We start from the raw sequence: 15,226 nt of genomic DNA, 5'->3' as shown, positions 1-15,226 counted from the left end.
TACAAATTCAAACCTGCATAAACAGAAGAGAAGTGCACAAATACTAGCCTAGACAGACAGACAGACAGACAGACACTCTATTGCACGGCACAATGTTCTTTATTCAGAAATGGATGTGGGGAAGTCAGCATACCTTTGCACGCTATGAAAGCAATGTGTCTGTAGCTTACGTCACTCCAATCCTTTTTTTCATTCTCCAAAATGTAGGCCTTCTATTCATGGATGCAGCAGTGGGACTAAAATGAGGTCAAAATAACAGCCATTCACACCAGGTTGCTCAACTAACACTATGTCATTCCAGGAATTAATCAACTACTTTATCTTTTGCCAGATATTAGAGAGCTTTCAGTGGCACATTGTTTTTCTGGACAGTCACCTTTTCGTGTGTTCTACCTTTTAAATATTTTGCTATAGACCAAGTTGTACAAGCATTAACTAAATAGTTTTAACCCCTAGATTTTGTTGTACAAACATAGAATTCGCTTAAATTTGAATAAAAATACATAAACAAAGGCCTTCAAAACACATTTCTTGGCCAGTAATGTTTATTTTCATGTTGTTGAAGTGAGGACATACTAATTCCCTATGATCCCTTACCACTCTATCCCTACTACGGCTGTAGAGAACAAAGTTCTCCTGACGCACTTCACTTTTTATGCATTCACATCATTCTCTTTAAGCCAGAGAGAAAGGCTCAGTCTCTTATTCAGCTGATAACCTGAGAGAAGTCACTGGATTTTTAAAAAGCTGTCGACTCCGTGGGTAGTGTATTGAATCTCTTTTCCTTCACCTTTTGAACTGCCAAGAAGATAGAGAAGTCTTTGTTCTCTCCTCCTCTTTATTTTCCAGACATGTTGGCAAAGTGTTAGAGAAGAACCTATAGTGCAGTTAAACAGTCTCTAACTCCCACATGCATCCATCTTGAATAAATATCGCAGTCCAAGTTATCCTCTGCTTGACCCGCTAACTAGCCTATTTCCTTTTTTTGTGGGAAGCTTGAGAATCATAAGACCATCAAAATGTGTATATATATACTGTTTTTATTTTTTTAACATTATCATCATAGTTTTTATTTCATTATCCCTTCATTCTTTTAAAATGATCACCTCTGAATGTACACACTGCAAACTGTCAAAAATATACAAACGAATGCAGGCTTGTGCTATACTCTGGTCAAATGTCTAAAAAACAGTGGCACTGGGGAAGAGAAAGAAAATAAAAGAGAGAAAAGACATTGAAAGTGTAAAGACATGCACAGTATATGTCTGAGCACCACGTTGACTGAGCTGCTCGGTGCATGAGAGGGCTCTCTGTAACAGAAGTTTTCATAATCAGACAGTAGTCCAAAAGGCTGTCCTTTGTAAAACAAAACGAAAGAAAAACAAAAAAGAAAACACCAAGAATGGTACTGTTAGGCACATAATCGTTTTCTTTATACATAGTTGTCAAACTCTGTAGAACTGCTAGCAGATTTATAAAAAGGGTCATAAAAGAAACCAAAATGACACTTCGATGGAAAGAAACAAACTCATTCTTCTGCTGTTGAGAGTTGTAAAGAGGTTCAACCATGAGAAAACACCAGATTTCAAATCAATAATTTAGTATTCAGGTTCTGCGCAGTCCTTGGATGAAGGCTTGTGTGGACAGTGGGTTCTGGGAATGGTGTCCTTCCTAGCCGACCCATCAGATGCTGAGGTCTTTGGGGCTGTCTTTGTAGGCCTTCCTCCTCGACTCAGGTACATTGTTGTTAGCTCTACTGTAATTGGATCTGAGCGTGCTATAATACTCACTCAGCTGAGATCCGACCTCCTCTTCATCCTCATCGCGGTAACCTCTGATGGGAGACAGGTCTCGACTTAGACTCCTCGTCCGGTACGAGTTTGAAACCGGAGACTCGTCTCGACGGTATCCGTCCTGTCTGCCCCCACTTCTCACTGGGGAGCGGCCCCTTAATAACGAGTTGTAGTTCTGAAAGGCTGAATCCGAGTCGGGCGTCCGAACACGGGGAAGGGTGTCGATGCGAGAAGTCCCGCGGAAAAGGGTTGAGTCGCGATAGGCTCGGTCCATAGGGGAAAGATCGTCAAGGTAGCTGGGCGGCTCTCTTGGAAGGGTGTCTTCCAGATCGAGCTGGCCCAGGGATGCCGCCAAATGTGGAATGCTCTCGGATCGGTATGGAGGTTTCGGAGGAGGTTCTTTTAAGGTCACATCCAGCCCCCTGTCCAACTCACCGTTGTAGGGTTTATTTGAGGAAGCTGTAGGCCGCCTCGAGGGAGACTGGTATCTGGATCGTTGAGGGGAATGGTAGGGGGATCTACGGCGGTAAGGAGAACTGCGGCGATAACCTGATCGGTGGGGTGAACGCTGAGGTGAACTGTGTCTGCGAGGAGAAGAGTGGCGATGATGGCGTCTATTCGGTGAGCGACCGTGTCTCTGGTCGTACCGACTGTCCAAGGTGTTCTCGGCGCTCCGAGCTCTACGCCTCTCTGGGGAGCGGTGCCTCCGGTGATGGTGGTTCTGGTTGTGAGTGTGGTGGTGGTGGTGGTGGTGTGAGTCATCTGTGCTGGACCTCTTCTTGTCGCCCTTCCTCTTGTGAGGCTTTGAGGCTCCACTGTCCTTGCTGTGCCCCTTGCTCCTGTTCTTCTTTTCAGGGGAGCGGTGTCTGTGGTTGTTGTGGCGGTGGTTTGACCGGTGGCCGTGCTCCCGTTGGCCCGACTCCCGTGCCCTCCTGTCGTCATTTCGTGATGATTTGTGAAGGTCTGGTGGATAGCTGGACTCCGATGGTGGGTGGGGCCGACTTTCGGGAGGAGCTGTGTTCACTTCCGAAACAGTTTGTGCACCGGCGCCGAGGCCGTTGCCGTCGTTGATGCCGTCTGTAAGATATGAGTAATTATGGGTGAACTCAGTTGTCACATACTGCCTGAACATGTATCATGTTTGTAATGGATTGTGAATGTGTCTTTATTATTATTATATTTTCAAAGCTCTTATTGGTTAAGCTGCTACCATGACTAGACTGCCTTGCCCCCATTAAATACGTTTACATGCACTTTAAAAGTCTGGTTTCAGTCAGACTAAAACAACAGTCAAGACTGGAATCCACTACATGACTTTTGTCCAGATTTCTTTTTCAGGCTGGAGGAGTCGGAGCTTGTTGACGAACGTCAAAGCCAATTTGCAGATTTTGGTCAGTCGGACTTGACAGATTTCACAGAAAAGTGAATGATTGGCAGAGACTTGGCATTGCACTTCGAAAGGCAGAGGTGATGCGTGACCTTTTTTTTAGTATTTCAAATATTTGCCATATACTTGGACAGACAAATGATGACTGGAGTTTGACTGTGCAAAAATCTGTTGTAACTGTGCATGTTAACGTACTTATTGATTCTGTTCCTACACTAAGCAACCATTAAGAACAGGTTTAGTGCTGATGCAAATAATGAACTCATGCAACTGATGCTTTTAAAATGCTGTTTCAAATGTTTAAATATCCAAACATAATGGACTGGTTTGAGACAGGCATGTCTGTATGATTAGAAAAATGGATGTAACAAACCTGAGGCAAAACTTGCAGGCAAACCTTTCTGTTCCCACGACTCTTATCTGAGGTCAAAACTAACATTGTACATTGTAAAAGCACTTTTGAGCTACATATTTTCTTTTCTTTTTTTTAATGAGAGAAACCTAACATGCTGAAGATAGACAAGGATCCAAAGAGTCAAAGAAGTTTTACCTGTACCAGTTAATGGCTTTGGTGGGTGGCAAACGACGACGAAAAAAAAAATAAAAGAAATGCATGACAAAAAAATAAACAACACCCACTTAAAAAAAATTGCATTCACTGATGAGGTTTAACAATTCATCTTTGGGGATGTCGGCAAACTTTAAATGCAAGAATGAACCCACTCATTCAGATCACAATGTCAGGAATGGCCACAGGACTGGCAATGCATTCTTTGTAAATGAACTTGCAAGAGACAGTACAGTTGAGTGGAAGCCACAGCACAGAAAACTGCCAGATATGTGATGAGACGGAACACAGGATCTACAAACCGTGGTCTGATTTTGGTAGAAAGCAGGCTCTCCTGTCTTTTCAGATCTCATACAAGCAGCGACTTGGGGAGCAACCATCGCTAGGGGTGGAAGGAAGAGCCCAGAACAACAGAAAAGGATAGATAAAAAAGAAGAGAGAGAAGCAGAGTATTTAGATCCCTTAAACAGTCGTGAGAGAGTTATGCTCTTTTGCAATGGAAACAGTGTTTATTTTATCAATTAGTCAAAGATAGAGATTGTCCATAAAACGCCTCCACCCTTGAGTGAAAAATCAACAGTAACAGAGAGAGCTGGAACCAAACGCATACACAGACACACACACACACACACACACACACTGTAATTATATATACGTATATATATATATATATATATATTTATATATATATACGTATATATATATATAAAATTCAGTTTAAGACCACTCATATAAATAATAGCTACCTATCATAACTAATCCTTGGGCAATCCTTTTAGGTGATATAATGAATAAGTCCAGATCACTCAGTTTCAGATTCTTAAGTATGATTAAATCATAACACGTATGTCCTGATTTATAGCTGCACATACCCCCATCTTTCCGTTTCGCACGGCTGCTCCGTCCTCTGCTAGTCTCAGCACATACAGGTCCATGTTGTACTCTCGACCCCCTCTAAGGCTGAAACCAAAGCCTTTATTGTCCCTCTCCTGGCAATGCATTCTTTGTAAATGAACTTGCAAGAGACAGTACAGTTGAGTGGAAGCCACAGCACAGAAAACTGCCAGATATGTGATGAGACGGAACACAGGATCTACAAACCGTGGTCTGATTTTGGTAGAAAGCAGGCTCTCCTGTCTTTTCAGATCTCATACAAGCAGCGACTTGGGGAGCAACCATCGCTAGGGGTGGAAGGAAGAGCCCAGAACAACAGAAAAGGATAGATAAAAAAGAAGAGAGAGAAGCAGAGTATTTAGATCCCTTAAACAGTCGTGAGAGAGTTATGCTCTTTTGCAATGGAAACAGTGTTTATTTTATCAATTAGTCAAAGATAGAGATTGTCCATAAAACGCCTCCACCCTTGAGTGAAAAATCAACAGTAACAGAGAGAGCTGGAACCAAACGCATACACAGACACACACACACACACATATATACGTATATATATATATAAAATTCAGTTTAAGACCACTCATATAAATAATAGCTACCTATCATAACTAATCCTTGGGCAATCCTTTTAGGTGATATAATGAATAAGTCCAGATCACTCAGTTTCAGATTCTTAAGTATGATTAAATCATAACACGTATGTCCTGATTTATAGCTGCACATACCCCCATCTTTCCGTTTCGCACGGCTGCTCCGTCCTCTGCTAGTCTCAGCACATACAGGTCCATGTTGTACTCTCGACCCCCTCTAAGGCTGAAACCAAAGCCTTTATTGTCCCTCTCCAGATCAACAGAGTAAAACTCAGCATCCTAAAACACAAACAAATACAGGCCAAGGTCAGTGATGAATCTATAATAGTGTTTTTTTTTTCATCTAAGCTCCCATTTCAGCAGAGGAAATGAAAGCCACCTGCAGGAAAGTCACATATACTTGACAGCAGAAGCATCAGAGGAATAGCTTAAATAATTGATCTGACTCTGATGGTATTTTAGGTAGGGAGGGAAGGGCTGGACAGGGCCTTCACGAGGTACCAACACATTAAACGTTCAATAACCACCTTAGAATCAGGGAAGCTCAAGTGTAAAATGAGTCATAATGTGTTTCACAAATTGGCTTTGGTGTTTCAAACATTTTGCCTTGTTTTGTTTTTGACAGTTTGTCCAACTACTGGCATGCCCCCTCTCAGAGGACCAAACATCTAAAGCAGATGGCAGTGTGAGGAATGGAGTGAGCGATGTACCTGATTTGAAGGCTGTGTTGGAGCTGGAGGAGGTGGTGCTTGTGGGGCTTTGAACTCAAAAGACTCCTGTTTTGGTTTGGTGTTGTTTCTAGGGAAAAAGACAGAGACAAAACTTTTGTAAAATTATGAGCACTGACATATAGCAGCCCCCAAAAAAGATTTAAAAATGTCTAAATGTCACTGCGTAAAGAAGTAGTTTGTGCTCACAAAGGCTGCATTTGTTAAAACACAGTAACAACAGTAATATTGTGAAATTTTAATAACATTTATTATAAAAAATATTGAAATATTTCATATTTAATATATAATTTATTCCTGTGATGGCAAAGCTGAATTTTCAGCAGCCATTACTCCAGTCTTCAGTCTCCTTCATAATCATTCTAATATGCTGATTTGCAGCTCAAGATACATTTCTTATTAGATCACAATGTCAGGAATGGCCACAGGACTGGCAATGCATTCTTTGTAAATGAACTTGCAAGAGACAGTACAGTTGAGTGGAAGCCACAGCACAGAAAACTGCCAGATATGTGATGAGACGGAACACAGGATCTACAAACCGTGGTCTGATTTTGGTAGAAAGCAGGCTCTCCTGTCTTTTCAGATCTCATACAAGCAGCGACTTGGGGAGCAACCATCGCTAGGGGTGGAAGGAAGAGCCCAGAACAACAGAAAAGGATAGATAAAAAAGAAGAGAGAGAAGCAGAGTATTTAGATCCCTTAAACAGTCGTGAGAGAGTTATGCTCTCAATCAATGGAAACAGTGTTTATTTTATCAATTAGACAAAGAGAGAGATTGTCCATAAAACGCCTCCACCCTTGAGTGAAAAAACAACAGTAACAGAGAGAGCTGGAACCAAACGCATACACAGACACACACACACACACACACACACACACACACATACACACACGTGTGCACACATCCTCACCCAGCAGCAAATCAACCCAAAGACAGTGAGATGTGGATGCCGGAACAAGCTTATGTGCACAAACACACACACACACCATATGAAGCAGTTTACATTGCAAACAGAAAGAAAAACAAAAGTGGTGAGACGTGGAAGAGAAAAATGAGAAAAACAAGTACAAAATGGTATAAAAATATACAACCTCACAGAGATATCATGTTGGTGCAGGAAAGGACACATTATATCACATTCTGAACTTGACAAAATACATGAATGAGCATCTTTAAATGGTCAAGACCGAAAACAAAAGCATCAAAAATAACTGTTGCAAATTAGTACATGAATTTTCCATAAATATTATGGAAATTGACAAGAAAAAAAAAACACATTTAGATATTCACTGACATCATGCGGCACTGACATTATGCTCAATAAGTGAGTTGCTTTCTGTCTGTAAATGAAAGGATGTAACGTCCGATAACAATCCGTTGAATACAAAAAAAAATCGATAATGGAATGTGCAGTTTAAGAAAAAACCATCTGCAAAGTTCGCAAAGAAGCAGTTGACATGTACAACATGCAAAAAGATCCATGAATATGTAGAATACAGTATTGTGAGTGAAATGGCTAATGATACCAGAATGCGCTGTAGTCATGAAGTCTCCTTAAAGACCCTTCTCAGTAGCTTACATTCACCTTCAATAAATATCATAAATATGTTACAACTCACTGACATGGTCATGCCACCTCAGTGGAGGGCATGACAGAGTTTATCATATTTTTTTTCCCTCTGAAAAACAATAAACGTATATCCAGTTTTAGAAACGTTAATATTTCTGCTTCCTCGCTTTGTGTTTTTTTTTTTTTATTCTTGTGAAGTATTATGAAAAGCATGTGCCACAACCACCACCCAAAAGCCACATGTCCCATAGTCCCTAGGCTAGCCCAGTGCACAGAGGCAAGGGGGGCAACAGCAGCAAGTGGAAGGCCCATCACCCAGGAGGAAGTCAGAGGAGAGGGCCAGTGTGCAGAAAAGAAGAGGTGGTGGTGTTGCCGACCCCTGTGGGGGAACTCCTCAAGGGGTGAAGACAGGGGAGAAGGGGATGTTCTCATAGATTGACCCACCATATTCTGGCACAGAGCCGTCCCCCCTCCTTAGGACCAGGTGAACTTTTCGGCCACCGTTTTTGATCAGTTCAATGGCACGGGCGTGCTTCATGCCCTTGGTGCTCTCCCCATTGATCTCCAGGATCTCATCTCCAACCTAGATAGAGAGAGAGAGAGAGAGAGAGAGAGAGAGAGGACATGGAGAGCATAAAAATAAGGCAGTGGAACCTATATTTAGCAGTGACATCCAGTAAACACCGTCATGCACAGAGAAAGCTAAAGATGAAGAAGAAGGTAGAATTTCCTTTGTTCTATTTTCTTCTCTGCCTCTGGTTAGCTGTCAGAGCTTATCGTCAAGGGAATACCCATTTCCACAAAAATGGGTCTTTGGCTGACAACTCGCTGCGCTTCACAGAGTCCCTGCACTACTATCCTCTCATCTAACTTGCAGAGCTTAGAATGGGGGCTCTGCATTTCATTTGTTAGCATTGATGCTAACAGACAGCTAATTTCTCTAATCTTATTTAATTAAAAACCTACAGTTTAAGAACACTTTTAAGATAACTATGGTGATACTCTGATTATAGAATTTGTTGTGGGTCATTCTGATGGAGGACAGCAGAAACAATGTTGAAAGCAAATAATAAAATGCAACTAACTGTTTAATCATGCATAGTTAGGAGAGCAAATTATCAACATTTTAATTAATGAATTAATGAATAAAGAATTTTAATAAACAACTAATTTTGGGGCATCCATTTAGGTGATATAATGAATATAATAGCCAGATAGTCTATTATAGAGATAGTCACTCAGGATAATATAATATAATATAATATAATATAATATAATATATGTTGCATTTATAAAAAACATTCATCTGTCACTTAAAACAATATTTTGGTGTTGTTTCTAGGGAAAAAGACAGAGACAAAACTTTTGTAAAATTATGAGCACTGACATATAGCAGCCCCCAAAAAAGATTTAAAAATGTCTAAATGTCACTGCGTAAAGAAGTAGTTTGTGCTCACAAAGGCTGCATTTGTTAAAACACAGTAACAACAGTAATATTGTGAAATTTTAATAACATTTATTATAAAAAATATTGAAATATTTCATATTTAATATATAATTTATTCCTGTGATGGCAAAGCTGAATTTTCAGCAGCCATTACTCCAGTCTTCAGTCTCCTTCATAATCATTCTAATATGCTGATTTGCAGCTCAAGATACATTTCTTATTATTATCAATATTGTGCTGCTAACATTTTTGTAGAAAACATGATACAGTTTTTCAGGATTCTCTGATGTATAGAAAGTTATAAAGAACATCATTTATTTTTAAATACAAATATTTTGCAAGATTATAAATGTCTTTACTTTTACTTTTCCTGCTGAATAAAGATATGAAACCAGTAAAAAGCTCTAGTATCAACAAGAGATACCACCTGGTTTGATTTTTTGTTATGAAATGAAGTGTATTCATTTTTAAATGTGACTTAAATGTCCAAATACATTTTGAAGCCACTTTACATTTTTAATGGAATGGTCTGATGTGATTTTCTTTCCTAAATAAATAATGAGCAACCATTAAAAATATGACATGAATTAAATAACTTCCAACTCCTCTTTTAATCCAACTCAGTATGGCTGTAATTGTTGAGTTCAGTGTACCTTGGCTCAGGTGCAGTTTGCTGTTGAGGTGTGTGTGTGGTAGTTATGGTTGCAATCTTCTCAGCGTTGGTCAGCAGTGATGCATTGGAAGACTCTGCGGGAGGAGGAACATCACAAATGTTAAGGAAGATAGAGAAGCCTCCACATTATTACCCATAATGCATCTGCAGTGTGTAAGTGTACCCTGTGGACCACGTATCAGAGGCCCATTTTCCATTTATCAAAACATCAGCACTAGTGCACTGTGTAAGCGCACTCCAGCTGGGCAGCAGGAACAACGGCACATTCATCATTCTGGCTGTAGCTTTCGTCTCACAGATTACATTATAGCATAATGCCCAAAAACCATGCAAAGCCAAACACTCAATTTCCCTCTTCTGTTCCGTCTGTGATCACATATCACAATCTACCCTCACATTAACAATTACTACAGCTTGTGTTGAAGGGATAGATGCATATTTTCTCTACCATTTATTCCCCCTCACATCTCTATGGTTTTTCGATGGAACATAAATAAAGATATTCTAAAGAACGTTAATGCTGCACTTTGTGAGTTTGAATTCAATTTCAGACTTGAAAAAGAATATCAGATTTATCGTCAATAATGATTCCATTTTTGAACCAGATTGAAATAACCACAATTTTTTATGTTTTTCAAAGAAGTCTCTTATGCTCATCAAGCCTGCATTCGTTTGATCAAACATATAGTAAGACTGTAATATTCTTGAAATCTTATAACAATTAAAAGTAAATGTTTTCTATCGAAGTATTTATTTTAAAATGTAACTTTTTCCTTTGTTGGCAAAGCTGAATTTTCAGCAGTCATTACTCCAGTCTTCAGTATCATATGATGATTTAGAAATCATTCTAATAGACTGTTAATAAACAGTTTTTGCTGCTTAATATTTTTGTGGAAACCATGATACATTTAGTTTTTCCTTTGGTGAATGGAAAATAGCATTTAGTTTAAAAAGATCTTTTGTAACATTATAAATATCTTTATTCTCACTTTTGATCAATTTAGTGCATTCTTGCTGAATAAATGTATTAATTTCTTTTTTTTTTTTTTTATCTTACTTACCCCAAACTTTTGAATTGTATTGCATCACAAGTTTCCATTAAAATATTAAGCAGCAAAAACTGTTTTTAAAACTGGTAATAATAAGAAATGTGGGCACCATATCTTGAGCACCAAATAAGCATATTAGAATGAATTCTAAGCAGCTTGAACATCCTTTAAAACATCTCCTTTTGCCCATCTTTGTGTGAACTATTAGTTTAATTGATCACGGATCATTTGCTTTGACTGCATCAGCCTAACTCTTAAGTCAGCTGTCACCAATGAAATGTGGGCTGCTGTTGCTTGCGCTCAAAGCTGCTTTAATTCCACCCCACTGGGCAGTCACTGTGGGATAGAGAGGGAACTTTGATGAGTGCACAGCCCGTGAATCCCACCGTCTTAAAATAGCCCTTCCCCATCACTCTGTTGGGAACACACTTGCCTCATCTCATGGTTTTCTCTTTTTTTATTCCTATTTTCTCCACTCAGAAAGCACAAGAAATGCACAAATGAAAAATTATGCATAAATTAAGCACAGAAACCAGAAAGAAACCAAAAGACTACAGTTTATTAACTGCAGTAAAGTAAAAAAAAAAAAAAAAGCATATAATTTTCCAGATTTCAATCTGTTATTTATATATAAAGTGACTTATAAGCTGTAAAAAAGCTGACGATAAACAGGATAAAAACATTCATCATTAATTTATACTCCGTTTTATGGAATTTCAATTCCATTTTCAAAAAAAAAAAAAACCCACAACAAACTGTCTTCGCCTTCTTGTAAACACAACCAGACATACACACCCACAGTCTGTCAATTTCGGAAATTCCCATAGTATGCCAGCACTCTCCTCCTTTCTGATTAAAGAGTATGAAGAACTCGCAGACAGACCCCAGTGCATTTGGCATCACGTATTAGAGTGGAGCCGAGACTTCACTGGACACAGCTTTCTCATTATTGCATGCCGCCTTCCCTCTGAGGAAAACACTCAATATAGTGCATAGACACACTGGCACATACAAGCACGCATATACCATGTGCTGTAATACCATAGGCCAACGCTTATGTTTCAGCTGTGTTTTAGTGTCAGTTCTGCCTCGCCTGGTAGGTGAGATGAGACTTGATCAAAGAAAATAAAATGCTAATTGATATGGGTCAGAGGCTAGGGTTTTTTTTAGTATGAAAAGGGACCTGGGTTCAAAATCTAAACTGAATTTAATAAATTGAATTTGCCAGCCAGTTATCATCATGCATTGTTGTTGTATGGAAAAAGACAGCTCTGGCATTTTGATCTAAAGGAAAAAAATAAGAGTATGAAGCAAAATGAATGCTTGAATAGGTAGATGATTTGCAGAATAGCAAATTTAGACGTGAATGTGTGTCTGTCACTTTAAATAAACACATTTTTTATTAAACTGTGCAACTTACAAAGCACAACAATTAGGAGGGCGGAATAGTACTATACATAAAAATAGAAAAAGAAATTCTATAAATAACTACATTTTACTTTCTAAGGATATACTGTATATATTATACTATAAATACATAAACAGATTTTTGGACAAATAAATAACAAAAACTAGTGTTCAGTTCTGACTTAATTTTCAAAGATGCGATTTTTCTTAAAACTTTCATTTAAAAAAACACTTGCCACTAAAATCTCTGGGGAAACATTTAAATGTGTATGACGCTTCTGCACAACTTTGTTCCCCGATCAACCTTGTTGGTGTGCCATCTGTCATTATTACAACAGCACAATATGAAGGCGTTCTGCCTCTAAGGTTATAAGAGCGTGTTGAATATTTATTGTGTTGATCCCCTCACAGGTTCCTGTTCATCATTCTTCTTCTAATAATGCTGAATGTATCGTCTTCATTATTACTGTGAGGCTCACGAGAGCAGTATGCTAAGAAGCCGTGCTATTACACACATTACACACACCCACATGCATCAATATGTTCTCACCCCAGCTATGCTGCTTGAGCGAAGGGAAAGAGAATGAGAGGGAGAAACTGACCGTCTCCTGGAATGATCCGCAGCGTCACCGTGTTTCCAGCCTCTTTGATCAGGTTGACGATATCCGAGTGGGACTTATTGGTGATGGAGCAGCTGTTTACAGCCAGGATCCGGTCTCCGACTTTTAGTTTCCCACAGCGGTCAGCTGGGCTTCCCTCGATGATGCGACCTATTTTATGAGGCATTGCCACACATGCGTTTCCAGCTTTTGGCCAACAGTGATTGAGCATGTATGAGTTTTAATTAAGATGGTTATGGGTTTTTTTTGGTGGGGATGGAGAAAAGGAAACAGAAAGAGAGAAAAAGGAAAGAGAGAATGTGTAGGGGTTAATACACCAAGCCAAAGTGCCAACATTTTCAAAGAATGCCCAGTTACTGCATGGACAGCAAAGGGGGGGTCAACAGCAAGAACGGACATAGGGAATCTGCTGAATTTGGTACTATTAAAAAGCATTTTCATGCTACAGTAGATCACCCTAAGCATAATTTCTGTAGCACTCTTCAGATCCTGTGAATAATCACCATCGCTTTTGAATTATTCATTACATGAAAAAAGGTGTAAACTCTTGAAATTCCCTTAGAGAACTGCACTGTGCTGTAACTCTGCCTATGCAATGAATTATGAAAAATGACTGGGTATCATTAAGATTATTCAAGTTTGCACTTTGTGGTTCCCTTTAGCATTATGCTAAAGATGCTGTTAGCCTTTTAGCTCATTTCTGCCATTTTGCTGAGTTCTACCACACTCCCTCCTTCAGAATCCAGAAAAGTTTGCAAACACAAACTGTTTTCCAGTCTGATTGGCTAGTTTTCTGATGAAAATGACTAGATAATATTACGATTATTCAAGTTTGTGCTTTATGGTGGCACTAAAGGTGCTGTTAGCTATTTTTGCTCATTTCTGTAATTTTGCTGAATTTAACCACATGTCCTTCATTCAAAAATTCACAAACGCATAAAATGTTTTCCAGTCATACAATATCTCTCTGATGGGCTAGTTTTCTGCCCTCCAGACTCATTTCTTTGCCTGTTTTAGGGCTGTCACAGAGACAGATTTGATGTGTCAGGAAACCTCGGTCAAATTACAGGTACATTTTATGGCAACAAAAATAGTCTAAGATACCATTTACACAGAACACTTTTTATTTATTTATAAATAAATAAATAAATAAATAAAATGCAAGGTCTAGAGATGCGTTTTTTAAAAGTTTTAAAAGAACAATTTTTAACATGAACACTGTGTTTTTATAACCAGAAAACAATGGAAATGCAAAAACATGTTATTTATGAACGGCCCCTAAATGAAAACACTTTTCATGTGATGAATCAGGGCTCAGCATCCTTTTTAAAAGTCTCGTTTTTTTTATATATCTGTCCTTTCAACCAACCAATTTTTAGTTGTCATAGCCTGCAAAATATGCATTTTTGATCAATCTAAATGCTGTGATGGCATTTTAGTTAACTATAAAATATTCAGTCAATCTGTCAGGCTTGTCACACTGCTATGAAGATGATTTGTTGTTTGATTGTAATACTAATGACTGAGCTCTGTTTATGCTCTGAGGTCCTCGTTCACAGTAACTCTGGCACAGGAACTCATGCGTTTCATCACTGGAGTAAACGAGTGCCAAGCACTGCTCCCTCGATTTTATTCCTCTCAAACACGGATCTGTCATTCCGCTCTTCCGTCATAAAGCTCTGAACAAAACTCCCACGTGGAGCAATCACCGAGCCTGCTGGATACAGGATACGCTTACGTGAAGGCTGCCAACGGCACTATTGTGAGTTTAAAGAGTGGAAGCATTCTGATGAACATGGTGAAGAAGGATCTGAGTCTGTAAACATGGGATGTCATACTTGATTTGCTTTTTTTCTAACTTGATCTCTCTATCAATTACAATTGTTTAAAAATACTGATAGAAAGTGCTGCTGGCAACTGCTAAGATTAAATGGTGAGATTTGGATAACCTAAATGCTTTTTCACTAACTCGACAGCCATCTTGTGTAATGGAGACGTGTCTGGCTTTGGGAAGTAGAGCAGAAATAGAGCCCCACACACACAGAGGGTGGACATCGACCCCTGCTTCAGGCAGACATTGCAAACACACTGCCTTTCGCAATAAGAAAAACACAGGACATGCAGATTGGCATAAATAGAATATGAAGAACCCACACCCACCAAAAACTGAAATCCACAACCAAAGTGCCATTCAGAGGCAAAGAGCTCCCAGAAGAATGTGAATCTCTCAGTCATTTTCTCTTTTTATAATATAAAAGTGAATATGCAAATATGGGATTACTTTCCTTTTTCTCATTTATGCATTTGACAGACAATTTTATCCAAAGTGATTTACAGTGCTTTCAAGTCATAAATTTTTTAATTTTAAGTGTTTTCTGGGATCAAACTCAAAACGCTGGTGATGCTAGTGCCATATTCCACCAACTGAGCTACAGAAACACTTTTTTACTAAATTGATAGATGAAATCTGCAGACTCACAATTTTATGTGCTGATTTGG

At 39.0% G+C, this 15,226-nt stretch overlaps 1 protein-coding gene across 1 annotated transcript in view; it reads right to left on the bottom strand.

Annotated features, from left to right (window-relative positions):
- Positions 1 to 1,306: 1,306 nt before the first annotated feature.
- The window catches only part of LOC107717964 (membrane-associated guanylate kinase, WW and PDZ domain-containing protein 1-like), a 145,338-nt gene continuing 131,418 nt past the window's right edge, over positions 1,307 to 15,226 (bottom strand). The window contains exons 18-24 of the mRNA XM_016524873.1: positions 12,710 to 12,913; positions 9,632 to 9,725; positions 5,940 to 6,027; positions 5,361 to 5,508; positions 4,850 to 4,929; positions 4,621 to 4,737; positions 1,307 to 2,913 (exon numbers count right to left, since the gene is read on the bottom strand). Of these exons, the coding sequence (XP_016380359.1) occupies positions 1,684 to 2,913; positions 4,621 to 4,737; positions 4,850 to 4,929; positions 5,361 to 5,508; positions 5,940 to 6,027; positions 9,632 to 9,725; positions 12,710 to 12,913 (1,961 nt within the window). The 3' untranslated portion in view covers positions 1,307 to 1,683. The remainder of the gene's footprint in view (positions 2,914 to 4,620; positions 4,738 to 4,849; positions 4,930 to 5,360; positions 5,509 to 5,939; positions 6,028 to 9,631; positions 9,726 to 12,709; positions 12,914 to 15,226) is intronic.

The sequence above is a fragment of the Sinocyclocheilus rhinocerous genome, unplaced genomic scaffold, assembly GCF_001515625.1.
Source record: "Sinocyclocheilus rhinocerous isolate Xijiao unplaced genomic scaffold, SAMN03320098_v1.1 scaffold994, whole genome shotgun sequence".
Lineage (NCBI taxonomy): Eukaryota > Metazoa > Chordata > Actinopteri > Cypriniformes > Cyprinidae > Sinocyclocheilus > Sinocyclocheilus rhinocerous.
The sequence above is the reverse complement of the archived record's forward strand: the minus strand, read 5'-3'. Positions and strand labels throughout refer to the sequence as shown.